The 24,953-nt window shown below is 37.6% G+C and overlaps 1 protein-coding gene across 1 annotated transcript in view; it reads left to right on the top strand.

Moving 5' to 3' along the window:
* Window positions 1-24,953, top strand: part of Kul (Kuzbanian-like) — a 1,041,359-nt gene that overhangs the window by 982,633 nt on the left and 33,773 nt on the right. Inside the window, exons 8-11 of the mRNA XM_067141147.2 lie at window positions 904-1,072; window positions 10,185-10,354; window positions 11,128-11,295; window positions 21,030-21,157. Of these exons, the coding sequence (XP_066997248.2) occupies window positions 904-1,072; window positions 10,185-10,354; window positions 11,128-11,295; window positions 21,030-21,157 (635 nt within the window). The remainder of the gene's footprint in view (window positions 1-903; window positions 1,073-10,184; window positions 10,355-11,127; window positions 11,296-21,029; window positions 21,158-24,953) is intronic.

Genomic DNA, 24,953 nt, shown 5'->3' with positions numbered 1-24,953 from the left:
AGGATTTTTTTTTCCTGAAGATCTTTACCACTTCCGTTAGCCACGGGTCTTAATCTTTCTTTTCTGCCAGTAGGATAGAATACGATTAGTCACTCTGGCAGAATTCATCCTTGATATGTGACCATAAAAGGTCAGACGTCCCTTCCTGGCCACGTCCGTGACATTTTCTGTGTAGTTATAGAGCTCCTGATTGTGTCGCCTCCTGTATTCATCCTCTATTTTGACTGGCCCTATTTTCTTCCTGAGAATCTTTCCTTCTTTGATCTCTAGTTTTTCAGCTAGACCTTTATTGTTAAGGATCATGCACTCGGTGGCATACACAGCTTCTGGGCAGATGACAGCATGGTAGTGTCTGAGTATATGAGTGTGAGAAAATCTGAGAAAAAGAATACAATCAATCAAGTTAAGGAGTAGAAAATGATTGTATGCTGAGATTTGACTCCTCATTCTTGTTGGTCCATAAAGTAGAAAGTTTTTTGAATTTAACTCTCATCAACATTGAGTAATTAATACAAATTGAAAATGCTAGAACTGCTTGGTGCTCAAACTCAAAACCTTTTATTTGATAAATAGATTACTTTTAAAATCCACACCAGTGAGGATAGTCAGAAAAATGATTGAATAAGGAAATGCATCAATAAAAAACATGGTCAGCAGATGTACAGATGAGGGAGTCTACTTGCACCTGAACTATCTACATGCTACATTACATCACATAGTTTTGTTGCTGACATCAGAAATGATTGAATTACCATCTAAGATTTGGAATAGAATTTTTGAAACAAGCTGTAATGGGATTTGTTGAGTAACCTACATCAACATTCTTTTCAGTTGTCTCCAAATTTGTGTGTCCCAATTTGAAAACAATTATTATTTTTCTAATTCTCTCTTATTTTCCTTTAGCATGATCCTGATCAGTGCACCCCAGGTGGAGAAGATGGTAACTTCATTATGTTTGCCAGGGCAACTTCAGGAGATAAGCGCAATAATAACAAGTTCTCACCATGCAGCCTGAACAGCATAAATCCTGTTCTCAATACCAAGGCTCGGAGTCCTAAGGGATGTTTCACAGGTAGGCTCATAATTAAATCTATAAAGATAATGTTCTTGGTTGTTCATAGATTATAGTGTGAAAAGAAATATAATTATTGCAAAATCTTTCATTTACAATCCTCTAATCCACAAGGGTACAGGAATTTCCACAGGGGTTTTAAAAAGGGGGAATTTTCTGAAAAGGATTAAAATTGCAAAAAGAGTATTTTCCATTATCATTAAGAGTTCATACTTAGTATTCATTGCCTTCTTTTTAAGAAACCTGTTCCAGCTTTGTATCACCAAACTGATATTCAGTTCTGTTGAATTTCTTACCTACTGACATCAATTTAGTCTTCGAAAGGCTAATTTTCATACCATACTCATTGCACCTATTTTTAAGTTCCAAGGTATGAGGGAGGATCAAATATGAATGGGATTTTATTTTTTATTTAAAATCATTTATTGAAAAACACAAAGCAATTACAATTTATTTTTCCACATAGTTTCCTGCTTTGGAATTGCATTTTTCCCGGTGTATGGGCAGCTATTTGATGCCCCCATCATAAAAAGAACAGGATCATGTCACCAGCCAGTTGCACACGAAGTCTTCCACACTCTAGTCATCTTCAAATCGTTGCCCTCCTAGAGCTTCTTTAAGCAGTCTGAGCAAATGAAAATCGCAGGGTGATAAGTCCAGGCTGTAATGATCAAATGTAGTCCAGTGCATTTCCTGTAACTTGGAGACAGTTAGAGCTGCAGTATGGGGCCGCGTATTGTTGTGGAGGCAGATGACCTGTCGAATCGGTTGGTCACGTCTTTTGCAGCAATATGCAACCCTCGCCTTGTTCAACAGCTTGCAGTAGTAAGCAGCATTGATTGTGCATTGCTCATGCAAAAAATCAATTAGCAAGATGCCTCGCCAATTGAAAAAAAAAAAAAAAAAAACGGTTGCTGGAACCTTGCCATCTGATAGTCGAGTCTTGGTTTTCATTGGTGCTGCCTCCCCTTTCCTCCACCACTCCTTACTGGCTTGTTTAGATTCGGGAGTGTAGTGGTGGACCCATGTTTTGTCGCAGGTGATGATTTGACTCAAAAATGCACCACCGTCTTCCACAAACCTTGCTGTAAGCCTCTGACAGACCTCCAAACGTCTCAATTTCATATTTTCGGTCAAAAGGCAAGGGACCCTTCTGGAACACACTTTACGGAACTGTAGGTCATTTGTGATGATTGCTTGACAGCTCCCATAACTGATTCCGACTTGTTCTGCAATTTCTGATACTGTCGCCCGTCAATCATCGTCAATAACGTCTTTAACCGCACAAATGTTTTCATCTGTAATGCTGGTCTGAGGACGACGATCGTGTTGCTGATTTTCCACATGTTCTCATCCTTCCTGGAACTTTTTGTCAGGCAAACACATGCGTCCTTGACAATGTTTGATCACTAAACTGTGCAGTCAATCTCTGGCAAATTTCTGCCGCCGTAACTCCTTCCCGAGCAAGAAATTTTATAATTATGTGTTGCGCAGTGGAGGAGTACAACTGTTGCTCCGACATCATGAGCGTTACTGATGAAACGGCGGGAACTATCTAAAAGTACACTCTCCCCACTCCTAGCGGACCCGCCTAAGCATAGCAGAAGCACGGGGCCAGTCCTACCAACTGTTGATGTTCAGGAACAAAGTTCCTGTTTATATTTGATTGACCTTCATATTAGACTGCAGGCTTTTGGCACAATTTGCCATTAAGATCAAGTCGTCAGCATAGGCCAGACTGCTTACTACATTTCCATCTAACTGAATCCCTCCCTGCCACTTTATACCTTTCAGCAGATGATCCATGTAAACTATGAACAGCAAAGGTGAAAGATTACAGCCTTGTCTAACCCCTGTAAGTACTCTGAACCAAGAATTCATTCTACCATCAATTCTCACTGCAGCCCAATTGTCAACATAAATGCCTTTGATTGATTTTAATAATCTACATTTAATTCCATAGTCCCCCAGTATGGTGAACAACTTTTCCCTCAGTACCCTGTCATATGCTTTCTCTAGATCTACGAAACATAAACACAGCCATTTATTCTTCTCGTATTTTTCAGTTACCTGGCGCATACTGAAAATCTGATATTGACAGCCCCTCTGTGGTCTAAAACCACACTGGTTTCCATCCAACTACCTCTCAACCACTGATCGCACCCTCCCTTCCAAAATGCCAGTGAATATTTTGCCTGGTATACTAATCAATGACAATGAGATACCTTGATAGTTGTTGCAATCCTTCCTGTTCCCTTGCTGAAAGATAAGTGCAGTTACTGCTTTTGTCCAATCTGAAGGTACCTTACCAACACTCCATGCTAATCTTACTACTCTGCGAAGCCAATTCATCCCTGCCTTCCCACTATACTTCACCATTTAAGGTCTAATTTAATCTATTCCTGCTGCTTTATGACAATGGATTTTATTTAACATCCTTTCCACTTCCTTAAGCATTATTTCACCAACATCATTTTCCTCCTTCCCATGAGCTTGGTTATTCGCGACACCACCAGGAAGATTTCCTTTTATGTTGAGAAGATTTTCAAAATATTCCCTCCACCTGTCCAGTGATTCCCCGGGATCTATTATGAGTTCACCTGAATTACCGAAAACACTGTTGATTTCCTTTTCCCCTCCTTTCCTTTCTTTATTACTGTCCAGAAAGGTTTCCCTGCTGCTTGACCTCTCCAGGTTATTAGCAAAATCTTCCCAAGACTTCTTTTTGGATTCAACAACTATTTATTTCGCTCTGTTTCTTTCATGTACATACAATTCGCTGTCTGCATCAGCCCTTGTTTGGAGCCATTTCTGATGAGCCTTCTTTTTATGTTTACAAGCTGCTCTCACTTCATCATTCTACCAAGATGTTCACCTTTTCCCATCTTTACACACAGTTGTTCCTAGGCATTCCCTTGCTGTTTCTACTAAAACATCCCCGTATGCCACCCATTCGCTTTCTATATCCTGAACCTGCTTACTGTCCACTGTTCAAAACTTCTCACTAATCATATCTATGTACTTCTGTCTAATTTCCTCCTTCTGGAGATTTTCTACCCTTATGGGTTTGCAGACAGATGTCACTTTCTCTAGAGATACTTAGTTCTCTACAGATCAGTCATAATGGTCTGTATCATTGAAAAATCCCTGAAAAACCCGTACATTCCTAACAGACATCAGAATTGGAAGTCAGTTAAGATATAGTCTATTATGGACCTGGTACCCCTAGCCTCTCATGTGTATTGGTGAATAGCCTTATGCTTGAAGAATGTATTCATAACTGCTAAACCCATACTAGCACAAAAGTCCAGCAAACGCTTCCCATTTCCATTAGCTTTCATATTTTCCCCACATTTACCAACAATCGCCCTTTCGTATCCTTCAATTCTGTTCCCAACTCTTGCATTGAAATCACCCATTAGCACTACCTATCCTTGCTGTTGACCCTGACTATGATGTCACTCAACGCTTCATAAAACTTGTCAACTTCATCCTCATCTGCACCCTCATATGGTGAATACACTGAGACAATTCTCATCCTAATTACTCCAACTGCCAAATCTAACCACATCTTTCACTCATTTATGTGCCTAACTGAAACTATGTTGCGTGCAATAGTATTCCTGAAAAACAGCCCTACCTCACACTCTGCCCTTCCCTTTTTAACATCCGTCAAGTACACTTTATAATCTCCTATCTCATCCTCATTATTTCCTCTTACTCGAATATCACTTACTCGTAGCACATCCACGTGCATACTTTTTGCCGACTCAGGTAGTTCTACTTTCTTTCTTCTGTAAGCCCATTAATATTGATAACTCCCCATCGAATTCCATTTCATTCGCCAAGTTGTTTCCAAGGAGTCCCTCGCCTGTCAAATGGGAGTGGGATTCCATTACTCCCATAGGTCCGAGGCTTGCTTAAAATGTTCTGAGCTTGGTAAATTCATGAAGCAGGATGCTACCCTACTTACACATAGTCCAAGTGAGGATCTCTCCTCTAATGGGTTAGGGACCACCGGTGGATTGTATAGCCCTAGCCGCCTGAGCACAAGAAGGGCCATGACTCAGAATATGTCCGAGATGCCCACACCCATTCCGTAGCAACTGATATCCTGACTCTCAGGACCACTTACTAGGCCTCTCAGCTGTTGCCCGTGGTTTACGAACTAGGACGTGACTACAGTAACCCGCACCATGAACCATGAAATAAAAAAATAAAAACTAATGTTTAAAAAACAGGTTTACCAAATTAGTATCTGCAAGATAAGTGAAATATTGAAAGTAGAACATTTTGATGTGAGTGTTTTTGAAGAGGAAGATGTATGGACCCTTAAGATCCATTGATGTGGAGAGAAGTTTCTCAGTGTTTTGTAACGTGCTGTCTGAAAACTGATACCTAAAAACCTGGAGATGACTATTGTGATATACTGCAAAGCCAACTTCTGTGTTTCCTAATTCCAATTTCTGTAACCCAAATGTGGTTAAGCCAAATATGATTCCAGTTATTCTAATTTCAGTTTCTTTCTCCAGGATGTCCATTGTGGGTTTGCTGAATTAATTCTAGGCAGAAAGAACATTTCATTCCAAATTCTGCAAGTACTTTCTTAACAAACACGGAATTCCTTCTTTTAAATTATGTTAATAAAAAAATATATGTCTGAAATAAGGAGTATTTCACTCATATATATTTGCATTGTTGCCTACCACCAGAATTTTGCATTTTAAAATAATAAATATATAAATATTAAATATATATTAGAAATAATATATATAATATATATAATAAAAACTAAAATATGAATGAATTTGGATTGCATTTTACATCCTTTTTGTCCGTGTTTTGGTCCTTATATGGATATTTTTAGATCTTTTTACAGGTTTTTTTTTAGGTAATTTATAAGTCTTCTTCCAAGCCCTAGTTATAATATACAAAGTGAAGATGGCAATATCTATCTAACTGCGTTGGTACAGGATGTGCTCAGAACATGCACTTTCATGTTTCTCTCATTGTTCATGACTGTATCTTCCTTTATAATTTGAGAGCATTCCTAGGAGAGTCATCTGACCTGAAAACAAATTCTTCAGTGTGCTCCATATATAAGCATCTGGGGGTATGAGATCCAGGGAGTGGGAAGGGTATGGGAAATGAATTAATCTCCAAAGTGTTATTGCAGAAGGGCAAGTGACCCTTCTTGCAGTATGAGATGTAGATTCATCTTGCTGCATCCATTGTCATTGCAGTGGCAGGTTTCTAGCAATACCCTATTTTATACTGTTTGATGTTCAGAGCATGTTTGTAATTTCAGTACTGTTTGTTTTGCTGCTATTTTTACAATCAGGACATTTTGAAGAAAAGCCTGAGAACACATTAAATTTCTATTTATTCACTGAAAGCAATAAGAAAACACAGTAAATTTGTCCATTTTTATTAATTCTACAATCTTTCTTATTGTTCTTAGGTCCATAAAGAAAAAATGTCCTTGAGTAACTTAAGGGATTTCAACTAATAGATGTGAAATTATTTGCATGAAAAATGCTTGTACTGTATGGTATTGTACTGTATGGTTACAATACCCTTTACTGCTTCTATTGACAGTCTGTTCTTTTCATCTGACCACTGGGTGTTGGTTAGTGAAAATACTGTACCCTTTTGACATGGGCATTTTGTGCAGTTATTGAAAAGGATATTTGACATACAGTATATACAGCAATTGCTGGAAATACTTATCATTCACAACCTGTTCAAAAAATTTACTTCACTGAAATCTATTCTTTCAGAAAAAAAAGCCTCATCTTACTTCAAAATTATTTTTTTCAGAGCAGAGAATTCAAGCAATTTCACATCATCGAAAATGAAACATTTCCTTTTTTTCTTATTGATGTACTTTGCAGAAGGAATAACATCAATGAAATTACAGTCTTTCAAATCTTTCATGTTCAACCTATAAAAAATCTGAAATTCATCACATTAAACGAGCCATTTTATCTAAATGGTCCTCACATGATTGGTACAGGGATCAGGTAGAATTTATGAAATTGTTTACTTCTGTTTCTTCAGGGAACTTCCATTATTTATTCGATTACCTGTTTTCTGGAGAATTTGATACAGTATTTGAATCCAAATTACACACAGTAAACAGCTATGTTCTGTTTTCAGATCTTTAATTGTAGTATAAAATATGTTCATTACTGAATGAACTAGAGAAGGATAGAATTCAGAAAACTCTGAAGAAATCTTTCAAGATTCTTGGCGCATGAGACTCTTATAAGATCTCAAAGCAGGGTATAACTTAAATATTCTCTCAGTGGCTGAAAAAAGTCGTAGACAATGTGTTTTTCAATGACGAAGCAATTCGTCATCATTTGTGTTGACAAAATCACAGAAGTCCTTGAGTTTTTCTGTGTCAACAGTGTATATTGAAAAAAAAAATTAAAATCTGTAGAACTATTGACTCTATGCCAATAGGCAATGAAACCATTTCATGTGGTAGAGTATTGTGCAGAACATGGGCAGGACATCCTATTCCTTAAAGTCATTTTAGCAAACCATTATTTAGAAGGGTGAAAATATTGTTTATTGAAGCATGTCTGTTGATGTCTACAAACTTTACATTTGCATTATCATCACAAAATGAAATACATTTATCATTGATACAATGTATTTTTGGTACGCTAAGGTCCAGTTGCATAAAAATTGCTAGGTGGTTCACTTTTGATCGATGTTCAGAAATTAACTTAGTTTTATTCTCTATCAGTGTTATATAACTCTAATTATAGACCATGTGATCTTGGTTTAGTGCTGACCTGAGATCACAGAAAGATGTTTGACAACAGCACCAAGCAGGAGTAAAATGTGAGGACGAAGAGTACTTATATACCAATGATTGTCATTCCTCAATATTCTTTGATTGTTAAACCAAGATTGTAGAGAGCGAGATACATCCACCAATACGGTCAAAAAAATGAAAATTATTGCTTTCACTTAACATGTATGTAATCAAGATTTATGAAGATCCATTCGGTCTTCAGCCAGTGTTGATCAGGAAGATAATGAAGGTGACTGTTGAAATGAGAAGGAAACACTCGAAGAATGAGGGAAAAGGGAATCATTAGAGAGGTGGCTTCTGTAATATCACAGAGCTCAAAGAAAATGAAATGTGATGGCTTATAATGTTCTAAGTCCATAAAACGTATCGACTATAACATTACACTAACTCACTATTGTTAGTTGAGGTGTTCTGCCACTTTACTGCCTCAGTTATACAAACAGTAACCCGTCAACAACAGGAACAACAGGTAGTATGAAATATTAATGGAATAACAAGTAAGGGAAATAGAAATGAGAAGATAATTCTCAGAGGCTTGATGACTAAATGAAGAGTTTAATGGGAGGCAGTGTTACAACATCTAAACATATGCCACATTCTAAGAAAGTCAAGTGAATACATTTTGAAAACACACAATCTAGATGCAGAACAGAGGAGTTGCATCACCAAACTTTGCCTGATCATTGAAGCAGAGGACATACCAAAATTAGCAAAGAATTGAGAGGGCTGTTAAGAAAGCGAGAGTATGATAAATGGTGTGAACTGATTCATGGAAAAGGAGCTATACTTTATCAAGGACATATGCTACTGGACCATTGGATTGAGATTCAGAATGGTTTGTCGAGATCTAAGTGGAAGGAAGCCCTCAAGTTACAGTATAATGTCATTCCTGTGTGTGCCCTCCCAGGACAAGACTGAGACGGAACCTGCTGCAGACACTGCAGCGAGACTGAAACCCTTGCACATGTTCTTGGTTCTTATCCAAGAGAGGTGCTCCTGAGAAACACCAAACATCACAAAATCCAGACAAAGATCGCAGATGCCCATTCCCAGCAAGGCCTGGAAGTGTCTGAAGAAGTCCTTTGTATTGCCACTGGAGGGAGCAACATATGGAACGACATAATCGTCATCGACCGAACGAAGGATAGCGCTGTGATTTGGATCCATCTATTTGAAGTGAGCTCCTGCCAGGCTGAAAAGATAGACCAGGAAGGACATAAAAAAAATTTCAAACACTCCTACATTATTATTATTATTATTATTATTATTATTATTATTATTATTATTATTATTATTATTATTATTATTATTATTATTATTATTATTATTGCATTTACAAGCATAATGTTCAAAAATATACAATGAATATATAAGTTAAAATAGAGAAATAATTAAACTAGAAGGTCCAGCTTCAACAGCCAGTCCACTGCACTTGATGTCAATTCATGAGAGCCCGTAAACCATCTAGTGTTAAAGTTGTTGGACTGTTAATCAGCACCAGAAGAACAATGACAAAATTTTGTGTGAATCATCTGCAAAATCTGGGGGCTCCCATGGGCGCCCGCAGGATCTTTTCCAGGGGGGGGGCACATTAACAATTTTCTTGAATATAAAAGCCAATATAACGTCAGCAACATTAAATTGTTTACAGAAACTTCCAGTTATAACATATGCTAGATGACTGTCAGTAATTTCAGTTTATGAAATAATCTGGTATGATATTAAACAATTGAACATCAACATCTTTAGAATTCCAGGGGGGGGGCAAGTGCCCCCCCTTGCGGGCGCCCATGGGGGCTCCTAATGGTATCGTCCTAGATGTATCAATATTAGTGATCAAGGGGTCACTTCAAATCTTCTATCAACCATTGTTCATTATTATTTTCAACACTGTTGATATGGTATACTTTGTCATGTGTGGCAACCTATAAATTGGGAAGTAATACATAAATTTATTACATTAAATATAATTAATATTATTAATAACTATGAGCAATATGCAGAGATGCCTGTCAACTGTTTCTCCTCTTTGTCAACACTTTAATGAGGAGAAAGCTTATCCATTCAAAGATGGCAGTGTATTAAAATGTGAAGATTGTATTTGCCCATTTGTGTTTTCATGTTTGTCTTTGGCTTCTCTTTCTATAGCTCTTTCTTCCTACTCTGACCTGCCATGATGTTCATCCTATTATGGGTTCCTTTTCATGTTCCGATCTTTATAGATGTTTATTCAAGTGTATTAAATGGTATATTTTCTGACTAATGGTATGTTTTACTCTATAGAACCACAAGCTGCTATCTGTGGTAATGGTGTGGTGGAAGAAGGAGAGGAATGTGACTGTGGATGGGAAGGAGACTGCCGAGACAAATGCTGTCACCCACAGAGACAGTATCTGCCCCCTGGTGAGAAACCATGCACTTTGACTCCAGGCAGTGTGTGCAGCCCATCTCAAGTGAGTGCACTTCCCTTTGTTTTCTCTGATTATGTAATACAGTATTTCTTTAAAACTTTAGTGTTTCTATTACTGGAGGAATATTTTAATAAGTTTTCCTTCATAAGTAAATTTGATTAATTTTGTTTAATTTTATCTCATTAATTCATGCTGTGAAGTTTTTGAGGTTACACATTAGAGTAGGTTTAGCCTTCTAGAATGCTGAGAATTTGCAATTGGTTGATTTTGAATTAATAAAGTCTTTGTTGTCTTTCTCTGTTAAAATCATAATAATCTGGGCCATATTAAGTTCTTGGATCTGATATATTGTAGGAAACACCAATACATACTCATTATCTAAATTTAGTAAATAGATTATCCCAAAGACGAACACCTTTGGCAGGAAGATTGTATTAAGGAAGCTATTTCTTGTATACCCATTAAAAAAATGATGTTGGAGAATAGAAGCTTTAAAAAAATCATTGAAATTGGGAAGTGTTTAATGATTTGGCCACAGATCTTTTGTAACTTCGAATGTAATGCTGTTTCTGGGCAGAATCTTTATATTTTTATTTTGCTTTGATACAGAAGAAAGTCATAGTTCATGCCTACTGATGTGAAACCATGTACAGTCATAGTTCATACACCCCTAGGTGAGAAACCATGTACTTTGACTTATACAATTTGTTGAGTTATGATGGTAACCCTTTCAACCATCCCAACTCAGCTTAGATCAAGTTGTGGAACTGTTCAAGTTAAGTGTCTTACTTATGCTAATCTATGTTCACATTTAGGGCCCTTGCTGTACACCTCAGTGTGAATTGAAATTTGGTGTAAAATGCCGAGATGACAACGGCTGCCGAGATTCTAGTTTCTGCGATGGTCGTGGTCCTCAGTGTCCACCTTCTATCAATAAACCAAACAAGACAATCTGCAATGATGAATTTGTCTGCTTTATGGGAGTAAGTAATATTACTAGATTATGTTTTTACTTGTGTTCAAGCATATGATAATATGTAGGATCTTATTAAATTTATAGAAAGAAACATTATGTGGTGTTCAACTCTTGTCTTGTTTCTCTGCACAGTAGGGTAAGAAGTGAGATGAATCTTCATAGCAAGTTTTTATGACCAGATGCCCTCCCCAACATCAACCTTATCAGAGTTAATGAGATGAAATGAATGCCATGATATATGATAATAGGAAGGGAGATGGTAAAATCTGGTGCTGACACATAGCATAGGTTTGGAACTGAATCCACATTTTGGGCATGCAGTCTAGTGATTAGAAATTGTATATCACCACGTCTCCTACCCTGCCAGCTGACAGTCTGATGGTGAAATTTCTTTCCATCAACGAAACTTGAACCAGCTAACTGCAGTGTCAGAACATAGAGACTTGATGCCTTAATGATCATGGCCACCAGCAGGCTACAGAAAGAAACATTTTATTTAAATAATTTGCTTGCTAAAACCAATTAATGTTTAGTACCTTTATTTACAGGATTGTTTTCTTCAAATTTACCTGCATAGATGTAATATACAAAGTTTCCAAATCAGTGCAATTTGATATGAATATTGATATTACCATATTTACCGTCCAACTCATTGGCTGAATGGTCAGCGTACTGGCCTTCGGTTCAGAGGGTCCTGGGTTCGATTCCCAGCCGGGCCGGGGATTTTAACCTTCATTGGTTAATTCCAGTGGCCCGGGGGCTGGGTGTTTGTGCTGTCCTCAACTTCCCTGCAACTCACATACCACACATCACACTATCCTCTACCACAATAACACGCAGTTACCTACACGTGGCAGATGCCGCCCACCCTCATCGGAGGGTCTGCCTTACAAGGGCTGCACTCGGCTAGAAATAGCCACACGAAATTATTATTATTTATACCATATTTACCCACATCATTTTACCATCCTTACTTTTGAAATGGAAATTTATAGAGAAATTAAAAATTCACATAATTTTCCTGCCATGATTACATAAAAAAATTCCATCTGTTTACATTTTTGTGTGCAGTCATCTAAACATAGATTGTTTCAACGGCCAGTCATCACTTTGTAAGCAGCAACTGATAGTTGCAAGTAGCAACACTGCAGTAATGCAACCACTCAGTAAGTTGTGCACAGTGTTCCTCTGTGCACACATGGCTGGTACACTTGTAACAACCATGTAGGAGACATTGGTTAATTCCAACTAACTCTGTGTTAATTATTTTTTCATATGTGATGTTCTCCAGGAAATCATACATTAAGTCAGAAAATCACATTTTTTGTTTATTTTGTATTCTAGATCATTTTCATGAAAACCAGAAGTCTCTAGCTTAAAAACTGATCACTTTATGTAACTTTGAATTTGTAAGAGTGAATTTATTGAATTTTGAGAAAATTGTTTGGAAAATGGGGTATAGTACTCTAGTAATCTATTAAGGATTTAAGAAAATCTTACTGTTTCACTGGATAAAGGTTTTAAAAGAATTTTCAGGAATATTTAGGAGTTTTATTCTCCAGGAATGAAATATATAAACATGTTCAACATTTGAAAAAAGTGAAAAAGGAAGATTTTTAGTCTTGCAGCACTCATATACACAGGAGTTTTGTCTTAAGATGTACAAAACAAGATAAGGATACAATAATAATAATAATATTAAAGTTGGATATTTTAAAAGATCATTCTGAAACTATGCACAGTTAGTATCCAATTAAGGATTTACATTACTAATCTACCTTGGATCCTGTAGTAACATAATTGAATTGTTGCTCATTTTTCTGGAATGTTCTTAACTACTATGTCTTTTTCTTTTGCCACACAATCCATCTTGCTACTTGACCCAGGCTCAGTGGCATGTCACCTGGCCATTTCTGCTGTACAGTACTCTTGAATGTTGTCGAACAGATATCTCGTCCCTTCTGCAGTCATGGCTTTTACTTCCAACTTCTTAGGTAGGTTCTGAGGAAGATTATCTGTCCCGCAAATCTTCACAATTACAGCTGGACCATCCAAATTTTGTTGACACATAATGACCCCGGGTGTATTCTTTTTCACAGTAAAATGACTGAAAGATATGATCTAAGGAACTTTTCTCCAACTATGTTGCCAGTCATACATATGGATTAACAACTTGCCATTTTCTTTTCCAGTGATGACAGCTTTGTTTAGTTTTTACTCAGGGATGCTATCTTAAATGATCGAGACATCCGTCCCTATGGGAATCAACATCTATATCAGAAGTAGTATGTGCCATGCGATACTTCCTTTTCATGAGACCAAATGTCCAGTCACAAAAAAATTTCATGTGACCCTCTTGCAGAAAATAAATCATAATTCTTCATGTAAACCTGACATAACTCTCCACATGATAATGTTTTTTTATTTTATTTTGTGCGATGCACTTGTCAGTATGAAGAAATAAATCAAAGCACTATGACTGGACTCCTGTGCAGGCAGTCCACTTTAATTAAAATTACCAGTTATAAAATATGCAACCCAGTAAATGTCTATAATATTGTACTATATTTATTTATTTTGACTTTTCCCAACTGGAAAAGGACAAGGTATACAAAAAGACAATATGAATATTAAAAATTGTGAGTTGGTTAGCAATTTGATATACTGTATGTTGTTGCATTAAAAAGTTTGGGAGTTTTCTTGATGCACAAACTGGTTATTTCATATTTTGATACAAGAAGACAATGCAGGAACATTTAAGAAATCCTACCTTAAGTCACCAATGTTAGATTCTCATTCCGACTTTATGTATGGTTTTGTTAGACTGCACAACTTTTTTCCAAGGTTATTTTGAAGACTTTTCTATGTGGTCATGTCACTGTCACTCCCTTCATCACGTAGTTCAAGGTTCAGGCTGACAGATGGCATTCAGATCTAAAAATTGATATTTCTCATCCTTCCTGCATTTTTCCTTTGTAGCGTAAAATTTTGTCAAGTGACTTAAGGTATGATTTCCTGGAGAGCATCACATATGTAAGTGAAAAGTGGTTAGTGATGGGTAAGAAAAACAGGAGAAACAATGTACAGTTCTTAGTATTGGAAAGGAATAAGCAAGTGTCAATTAAAGATATGTAGAGATAGGAACATGAAAAGGAACACATAATAGGACAAACACAATGCAAGGTCATGTAAGAAGAGGGAGCAATAGAAGGAGAAACCAAGGACAGATTGAAAGTACAAATGGACAAGGACAATCTCCACATCTTCATACACTGCCATCTTCGAATACATAGGTTCTCTCTCCTAATCAATCACTGTTCTTCTACATCCATCTCTTCTTAGCCCTTGAGGAGCTTGTTTGTCCTTCCTGGCTTGATCAGGAGGGTGGGCATCGACACTCATTGAGCGTTGCAAGTGACTAATCTCATGTTTTAATCCGTATTGAAATCTGTTGATATACAATAATAAAACTGTTCAATACATTATACATTATAATGTGACCACATTATAATGTATTGAACAGGTGGATTCATAATAAAACTTTATTATTGTATATCAACTCATTGAGTGGCCATCTTGACATGAGAAGTGTAGGATAGGAAGAAAGCCAGATAAACACAGGTAATAGGAAGAAGTAAAGATAATGATAAATACAGGTGGTAGAAGATTAAGAACACAGGACATACACAAAAAAGAGAAAAGGATCCCAATAAGATAATGTAAGTATTGGACAGAAACAAATAAGGTCAGATAAAGTCGTATAAGGTTCGGAACATAGTGAACACAGTAACAGGCCAATGTAGAAAAGTAAAGAAAGTATTATTCTTAATAAAAAGAAGATAGAAGGGCATAAGTGTCACCTAGTATGCTCTGGGAGTGTCCATGTTAGAAATAATTCTAATCAATTTTTGAAAAAAAAATTTTTTGACCATAAAACTTCTTGGAATATTAAGCTTGGAGATAAAATCCCTGTAATACTGTGTTTGGTAGAGTGGAAACGTATATAAAGGGTTCTCAACAAGAAACAGGACATTTCTTTCAGCTTTTAATATGACTGTACCTTTGTTACACTGCTATATTCAATTGAAAAGTTCAAATTGCTTCCTATAGGCTGTTATACGATGACGTAGATGTTCTCACCAACTTGCAGTGGCATTCTGGGTAGTTTCAAGTGGAATATTGTTCCAAGATTCTCTTATCACATTTTTGAAAACTGTGATTCGTCTCCTCTGTATTTGAACTTGGTGTAACAGTAGACCCCAAATGCTAAAACCCATTACTTTGAGATGTGGACTTTTTGATAGTCGGTCTTTATGTTCATTAAAGTCAGGGGTATTGGCTCTGAGCCATACCACAGTGTCCTTGGCTGTATGGGGTTTCGCTCTGTCCATTCAACTTGGTCCATTTCTATGTTTATGTCGTGGAACATCTCGGTGCACATTTTATCTATATACATCGTGATTCAGCCTCCCCTTCCAAGTTTTATGCAACTCACAATATTCATTCCGTCCTGAAAACATCTGCCCTGCCATTATGCTCAGACAACATAACCAGATATCTTGGTATTTACCGCCGCACCATGATAGGATGCCATAATGTTATACTCGTATTAAACACTGGAAGACAGGCATATGCCTTCTAGATCATATGAACCTGATACACCGGTGAAACACTAATCTAATATTGTGACCGCAGTAAACCTAATACTTTCTACAAGCTTCCCAGTGTGCCGTACGGAATCATATTGTAGTTGGTAAAGGCATGGCAGAGCAGTCTTGCATGTCACGTTGGAGGTTTGAGTCCGGGGCGAAGATAAAATTTTTGAAATATTTTTTTTAATACGTACTGCGCACAGTGTAAGTTCAATACCTGCTTTCATGCAAATTGTGCATGAATGAATGTGTTTGTGGCCCTAAAAAGGGCCGATTAGTTAGCAGGCCGGACACATACAGACCGGAAATAATAGGAACACAACTACCCTGACAATGTTTCATCACAGCAAATTCTCATACTCGATGTGATGACCGTTTTGGTTTATGCACATTCAGGCCCGGTGTCCAATAGATCGTCTTGCGCGCTGAAGCATTCCAGGTGTAATTGATCGGCAGACGTCCGTGATGAGTTGCTGTTGCTGGTCGGGGTTTTCCGGTGCTTGATTGTAAACAACGTTCTTCAAATTTTCCCACAAGAAGAAGTCTAACGGCGTTAAATCCAGTGATATGGCAGGTCAAGAAACAGGGCCCCCTCATCCTATCCATTTCCGTGACAATTCCTTGTTCAGATGGTTACGAATGGGCAAAGTCGAATGTGGTGGATTTCCATCCTGTTCCAACCACATCGTCAAACGATCATGCAACGGCACATCCTCCAGCAGCAGTGGGAGTTCCTGACGCAGAAAGTGCAGGTAGCATGGGCACATTCAATGGCTCTCAAAGAAATAAGGTCCAATCAGGCAATCCCCCAAGATTCCACACGAAACATTTACTCCCCCTCGTACTTGATAGGCCGCCTGTCGCACCCAGTGAGGATTGTCCGGACTCCAATAGTGCATGTTATGGCTATTGACGTTCCCATTATTGTGGGAGCGCGATTCATTCTAGAACAAAATATGCAATACGAATGCTGCATCATTGTCCAACCTGCCTAATAGCAACTGACAGAACTCCATTCGAGCTTCAAAATTCCACCCATGGAGCTCTTGGTGTAGCTCAAGATGGTATGGGTGAAATTTATGTTCATGCAGTATTCGCCAGATGGATGGCTGGCTGGTGTTCACCTGTCATGCAGTCACCCTTGTACTGATGGGTGGAATAATTTCGGACTGCCTCCAGAATGGCCTCTTCTGTTTCACCCGGTGTAATGGGCCTATCGCGGACTGGTGGCTGGTTGGAAATCACGCATGTTGTCCTTAGGCGTCTTTCAATACGTCGTAGCAGCCGGGTGTCGCTTGTCAGGACACCGTTCCTGGTACAGACGTAGTGCCTCACATGCATTTTGTCTTGCTTCCCCATAAATGAGGAGCATGTCAACGTATTCCTCTGTAGAAAACATGCCGAATGACAGCAGAGATTACAGTACAACCATCAGAATATGCGCAGGGCACAAGATTAATAACAGCTTCATTCTACTGTTTGAATGTGGCAAACGTGGGCCTGTGTTTACATATTCAAACATCATACTGATGTAAAAATATTTGAACGATGCAGGAGTCAAACCACCGCTGCCACATTCTATCGATTGCTAGGCAAATGCCTAACCACATCTGCTACACTACACTGCTGGAAACATGCTGGTAGTACGACAAGAGCAGAGTACCTACGCCATCCGGTTCAGTGTTTAAGGCATTCATTACTGCACTTTTACCTAGTTTATGCATTGATTCCCCTCTTTGTTACACCCAGTCACGGGGCACGACACCTTAACATATTTACATGGTAAAAGGATATTGCTACATGATTTCAGGGCATCATGCTTTTTGAATGCATGGTACAAGATTTCGCTAGGGTTCAGAATCGTGTGCAAAATGTGCTCACTGAACATTAGTACCATACAGTACGCCTGCAGGGGAATACCACCACTATAACCATGTGCACATTTAGGCTGCAGCGAACGGTATTGGAAGGGGCTCCTGAAACCTGAATCCTGGTTTACTGTTTTTTGTTTTTGTTTTTTTTCTTCTTTACCTTGGTATATGTTCTTACCTAGCAGTGAAACCTTCAATAAACCACAATTCTGTTTTGCCATGTCTTGAGACCACACCATAGCACATGATTGATGGCTGTTGCTTATCAATTTCCTCCAGCAAGTCATTCTCTGAAATGTTTGTTTTATGCTGAACACAAAGTTGAGATTCCAGTAAAGTTTTTCTAAACACGCCAAATTCATAATTTTAATGAAACTGTTAATTCTGTGTATGAAAATGAAGTATGATGTTATGTATCTTTATATGTATAAAAGTTTATGTCCGCACCTCCCCTCTACAGGATAAACTTTACAGCACACTGATCAAGGCTTCAATAAACTTCCTTATTGGACTACAGACTACAGACATCACACCACCTAATTACATCCAAGAAAGGAACAGAAGAATTTATTTATTATACAACAACCATCATGTCTAATGACACCTTTAAAAGAAAACTTTATGCATGTGTTTTAGCAAGTTATTAATAAGTATACCAGTTTCAATATGACATTTTAATGTAGTACACAAATGTGTACCCTTGGTTCAGGGTGCTTACAGGGGTTAGACAAGGCTGTAATCTTTCACCTTTGCTGTTTGTAGTTTACATGGATCATCTGCTGAAAGGTATAAAATGGCAGGGAGGGATTCAGTTAGGTGGAAATGTAATAAGCAGTCTGGCCTATGCTGACGACTTGGTCTTAATGGCAGATTGTGCCGAAAGCCTGCAGTCTAATATCTTGGAACTTGAAAATAGGTGCAATGAGTATGGTATGAAGATTAGCCTCTTGAAGACTAAATTGATGTCAGTAGGTAAGAAATTCAACAGAATTGAATGTCAGATTGGTGATACAAAGCTAGAACGGGTCGATAATTTCGAGTATTTAGGTTGTGTGTTCTCCCAGGATGGTAATATAGTAAGCTAATGCAGTGAGCTCGCAGTTGCGATCAGCAGTATTCTGTTAGAAGGAAGTCAGCTCCCAGACAAAACTATCTTTACATCGGTCTGTTTTCAGACCAACTTTGCTTTATGGGAGCGAAAGCTGGATGGACCCAGGATATCTTATTCGTAAGTTAGAAGTAACAGACATGAAAGTAGCAAGAATGATTGCTGGTAAAAACAGGTGGGAACAATGGCAGGAGGGTACTCGGAATGAGGAGATAAAGGCTAATTTAGGAATGAACTCGATGGATGAAGCTGTACGCATAAACCGGCTTCGGTGGTGGGGTCATGTGAGGCGAATAGAGGAGGATAGGTTACCTAGGAGAATAATGGACTCTGCTATGGAGGGTAAGAGAAGTAGAGGTAGACCAAGACGACAATGGTTAGACTCGGTTTCTAACGATTTAAAGATAAGAAGTATAGAAGTAAATGAGGCCACAACACTAGTTGCAAATCGAGGATTGTGGCGACGTTTAGTAAATTCACAGAGGCTTGCAGACTGAACGCTGAAAGGCATAACAGTCTATAATGATAATGTATGTATGTATGTATGTATGTATACAAACGTGTAACTTCTTAAGTATCATCACACGATGAACGTGTTGGAAATTACATTGCTTAATTTAATTGTGCGGCATATGATTAATAGTTGTTTTAAAGAACTCAACAAATATTTTATTGAAGTTATTAACTATAATTGTGAAAATGATGCAAGGTGTTATGTGCCCTTGTATGTAAAGCATGATAGGTTTAACATGTATATGCTCTGTGCACATTATTTTAATTCAACATTCAATACATGAAACTTCTCAAGACTTTCACACAATCAACGAGTTAAAAAATGCATCACAAGATTTGATTGTACAGCATAGGACTATTATGCGTTTCAAAACATGCCAAATTCATAATTTTAATGAAACTGTTAATTCTATTCATGAAAATGAAGTATGATGTTATGTATCTTTATATGTATAAAAGTTTATTATGTACTTGCTCTTTTTAGTGATTTAGGCTGATGATGACATTTGTATATGTTGAAACTGGTCCCATAAATAAATAAATGTTGTAGACAACATCTTGTACAACTTACATATGTATTGAAAAGGTGGAACTTTAGTGAAATCTCAACTTTGTGATCTCAGTTCAATACGGAACCATAATGAAGTTTATATCTTTGAATTATACTGAACAACACACTAAATGGGATCAATTTGCTGGTACAAAGGTCCATGAAAACCAAAACTCGATTCATCCAAAAACCATACTTGTTTCCTCTTATTGTGTCTTTCAAAACATTATATCAGGAACTCACATTTTCTTACTTGTACTACCTGATCCGCTCGAGTAAGAACACTGTATTTGTTTCTTCTGTAGCTCCTCAGCTTTGATTCTTTAATAATGCAAGACACTGAACCCTTTGACAAGTTTAGTTCTCAGCAAATTTCATGTGGACTGCAATGTCATCTGTTTTATCATGGTGGTGTCACAGCAAGGTCCAACACATCCTGTTTGGTAGGCATATGGATTTGTTTGGTTATACCAGATCCACACTTAAAAACGTTTGCATTAAGTGATTCTTCATTTCTAAGTACAGCCACAACACTGAAAAACGTATTTTTACTCACTGAACCAAAGAACTCTTTGCATTTCATCACTTCCAATGTTGAGTGTTCTTTCTTGAAGAGGATGATCACTTCACATTGAAAATCTGTTAACCGAGCCATCCAGGAATGAAAAAGGAATGATTACACATTCAAAATGCAAATTGTCTTCACAGTGAAACATTCAAACATTGAAACAACACGTACCATATGTTTCATACAAATAACTTTGAATTTTGTGGGATTTTTGTTTTGTTTTGTTGGGTGCCTTGTATAATAAATGCAAAAAAAAGCACAGTAAGAGTTGTATTCTGAAAATCTTGCAATGCACTTTCAGACAAAAATATGTTACTTTGGTATATCAACTTTAAATATGATTTAAGTGATCCAACTGTTGGTTTGAGCTTTTCCGTAATATTTTTTCTTGGTTTATTTTATTATTTATTTTATTTTTGTTTGCTGTTAAATTCAGTCACATCATAAATATTCATTCTTTTGTTTTTAATATTTTTCAGGAGTGCACAGGTTCCATTTGTCTGGCATATGGATTAGAATCATGCCAATGTATTCCAGGTCCACAAGATCCAAAAACCAAGGCCTGTGAACTCTGTTGTAAAGAAAGTGGTGAAGGGAAGTTATGCAAGTGAGTTGAACTACAAACATTACTATCTATCAATTTGATTTGCATTAGTTTATACTAGGCTAGTTCAAAAAGTTACCAAATGTTGAAAATGACTCTTTAGGACCTCACCTGCACCCTTTTCTTTTTTTTTGTTCAGGGCATTGACCTAGAAAGATCTTTTGCCCCTATCACCTGCACCCTAGTTAGCTTTTTTTCCTTTGGAATACTCCTCTCCTCTATTAGTACAATGCTTTCAATGCCTTTGCCACTTATGGAAGCAGACCTGGTAGGCAATTTGAGGAATCACAATCAGCTTCGCCTGCAATTTCAGTTTGATCTCTTCAGTAGGCTGAAATTGTTGTCCTTTCTGGGTGAATTTCAGTTTGGGGAATAGAATCTGTTGAGGCTACAGTAGGTCAGGTGAATAGGGTTTATGGAGAAGCACAATTGTCTTCATATACATACAAAATTTACAAATTAACAGCAATACGTGAACTGATGTGTTGTTATGATGGATGCACCATGTGGTGTTAGTTCACAAGTCAAATCTTTACCCTTGACATTTTCTCTTTAGTGTCTCAAGATTTCCAAATAATACCAGTGGTTTCTCGCTTGACCCCCAGGTAGGAATGCATAGTGTGCAGCACCGGTAACATCAGTAAAGACCATCAACAACACTTTCATGTTTACCTGACCTGCTGCACTTTCATCTTGGAAATTTTTTTCCACATAGCTGTGTAATGATTGCATTTTAGTTTCTTTTTTATTTTATTTTTGTTTGCTAGGGGCTTTATGTCGCACCGACACAGATAGGTCTTATGGCAACGATGGGATAGGAAAGGCTTAGGAGTTGGAAGGAAGCGGCCGTGGCCTTAATTAAGGTACAGCCCCAGCATTTGCCTGGTGTGAAAATGGGAAACCACGGAAAACCATTTTCAGGGCTGCCGATAGTGGGATTCGAACCTACTATCTCCCGGATGCAAGGTCACAGCCGCGCACCTCTACGCGCACGGCCAACTCGTCCGGTCATTTTAGTTTCAAAGAGGTTTCCATAAACCCATGTTTCATCACCAGTTATGATTATCTTTGTGAAATTCTCATCTTCATTAGCATAATATAAATGGAAATGGAGAGGTCTCTTTTGTCATCATTCAGGAGTCATGGAACGAGCTATCCAACACATTGCTAGTATTTCAGTGAAACTTTCATGACATGATCCTACTGAGAAAATACATTCTTTTGCTACTTTCTGAACATTCAAACACTGATTAGAATACACTACTTTAGGAACTTTACAACATGCTACATGACTTTAAGGGTCAACCTGAACATCCTGCTTACTATCAACCATCCTTGAAACATTGAAATCACTCATAACACAATGTACAACTCATGTACTGATTACAATAAACTGACTTCATTATTTGGTATGTCTCTGTAATTGTTTTTCCCAGTTTGATAAGCTGATGATAATACAATATTCAGACATTTTGAAAATAACAAGACATTCTCACCTCACTCGCAAAACTAAACAGCTGTGGAGCAATGACTAATTATTTCAGAAATGCATGTCAAAAACCTACTAGTTACTTAGGAAGGATACCACTATACAGTAGGAGACTACTAAAGACCAAGGAAGTTCACCCTAACAGCAAAACTGAGTGAGTTGGCCATGTGGTTAGGGGCATGCAACTGTGAGCTTGCATTCAGGAGATAGTGGGTTTGAACCCCACTGTCAGCAGCCATGAGGATGATTTTCCATGGTTTCCCATTTTCACACCAGGCAAATTCTGGGGCTGTACCTTAATTAAGGTCATGGCTGCTTCCTTCCCACTCCTGGCTTTCCTATACCATCGTCCTCATAAGACCTATCTGTGTCAGTGTGATGTAAAGCAACTTAGAAAAAAAGAAACAACAAAACCTTTGACTTTGTTAGGCCTAGTGAGTCTGCAGGAGAGCAAAAAGAATGATTGCTTTCAACAATAACAGAACAAGCCTCAGATCATGGGGGGCTTCTTCATTCAGTGATGATGATTATGTAGACTTACCATTTGTGTGGTATTTTCAAAGTTCTGTTATCTTTTGAACAAGCTTTTATATGTAGAATTTGTAGAAGAGCTAATTTTATTTATCGTATTTCTGTTTTGTCATGGAAGAATTCATTATCGTACATCATCATCATCATCATCATCATCATCATCATCATCATCATCATCATCATCATCATCATCATCATCATCATCCTAAACCATCTCCAGTTTTCCGGGTATGGTATATGAGCCTCCTCTATCTCAACCTGTCCTTGTACCATTCTTTCTCCACCAACTTGTCCCAATCATGACCTCTCAGCAGTCAAAGAGGTCATGTCATTTAAAATTGTAAATATTATAATAATCCATTGATATGAGATTAATTAGCTTGAGAAAGTGCACAGAAGTGGAGTTATTTGTTAACATTTTAGGTTATGAAAGCTGGAAGAGTGTAGTAATTGTATTGCAAGAACCAACAACATTTTAGCTTTTAATACTTCAACTGAAGTCCATCCACATGAATCCTCACACTTTAAATAAGATTCCCTCCAAAGTTCATAGGTACTCATTATTGGTTTGATGTCCCACTAACTGCTTTTTCTTTGATTGTCTGGAGACTCTAAAGTACCAGGAATTTTGTTCTGCAGAAGTTGTTTTAAGTGCCAGTAAATTTACCAACCTGAGATGGGCTTATTTGCATATCTTCAAATACCACTAGACTGGGCCAAGATTAAAGCCAACACTTTATGCTATTATGGCCAGCACTCTACCATCTGAATTACTCAGCTGGACAAGTTTACATTTAAAACAGACCGTACTTCTTCCCACTGGGTCTGACTACTCGTTACAGGAGCAGTCTTTTGAGGGAAATATCTGATGTTATTATCAGATGTTTCTTAACCTCTCAGCATGGGACGACTTTCACTACCTGGCTACCCTGTGCTGCGGGAGGAGTAGAGCACCAAGCATACTAGAGTTCAGGCTTTTAGTTAATGAGGCATAAAGGACAAGCAGTTCAAAGAATTTTACCAAAATGTTCAGTTTGTTATTAGTACATACACACTCAAATATCATAATTTACTGGAATTACCTAAGGTCAGTGAAGTGGAGGAATCTTCTAATGCTTTCAAATTGAACAAGAGATATAGCTGAACCAAATATAGGAGAAGCTAGTACCCGTTTTCTTGAGAAATAAGATCTCAGTGTAGGTTTCTGACTATGCTCATTAACATACACATTGCAAAAACTACATGCATTTCCTCCACAGTAACCGGTACACATTCATTTACCCTCGATCGGAATGGAAATAACATACTGTGTGACCGCACGTGATGTTGAGCATAAATATCTGCCTATTCTACTATCATCTTTACGAAATTGACAGAAGAAAACTGAAAATTTTTCACACAGGATATAAGCAGTTCTTTGAAGCATTCTGAGACCCATAATCTGCCATAATCTGCCTCTGTAATTATCCATGTCTTCTCAAACAAACCCACCATCAATAACATCATGGGCAATATTTTCCTGTGTATCAAAAGCAACATCAATGTCACGATCACTACTTTCACTCTCAAATTCGATATCCTAGTCCTTGTTTTTCAAAACGAAGCTTTCTGTACCATCATTCAGTAAAACATTGTTAATTTTTGAATTCACGATCACAAGAAAACGTTTAGCTGCCATGATGTCAACAACAGAACTTGTTGGATTTTCAGACACGATATATCATATGTAATTGATAAAAACACAATAGATATATGCATCAAATGAAAGATTGATGCTTT

The sequence above is a fragment of the Anabrus simplex genome, chromosome 1, assembly GCF_040414725.1.
Source record: "Anabrus simplex isolate iqAnaSimp1 chromosome 1, ASM4041472v1, whole genome shotgun sequence".
Classification (NCBI taxonomy): Eukaryota; Metazoa; Arthropoda; class Insecta; order Orthoptera; family Tettigoniidae; genus Anabrus; species Anabrus simplex.
Note: the sequence above shows the minus strand (reverse complement) of the source record. Positions and strands in the feature narration are given on the sequence as shown.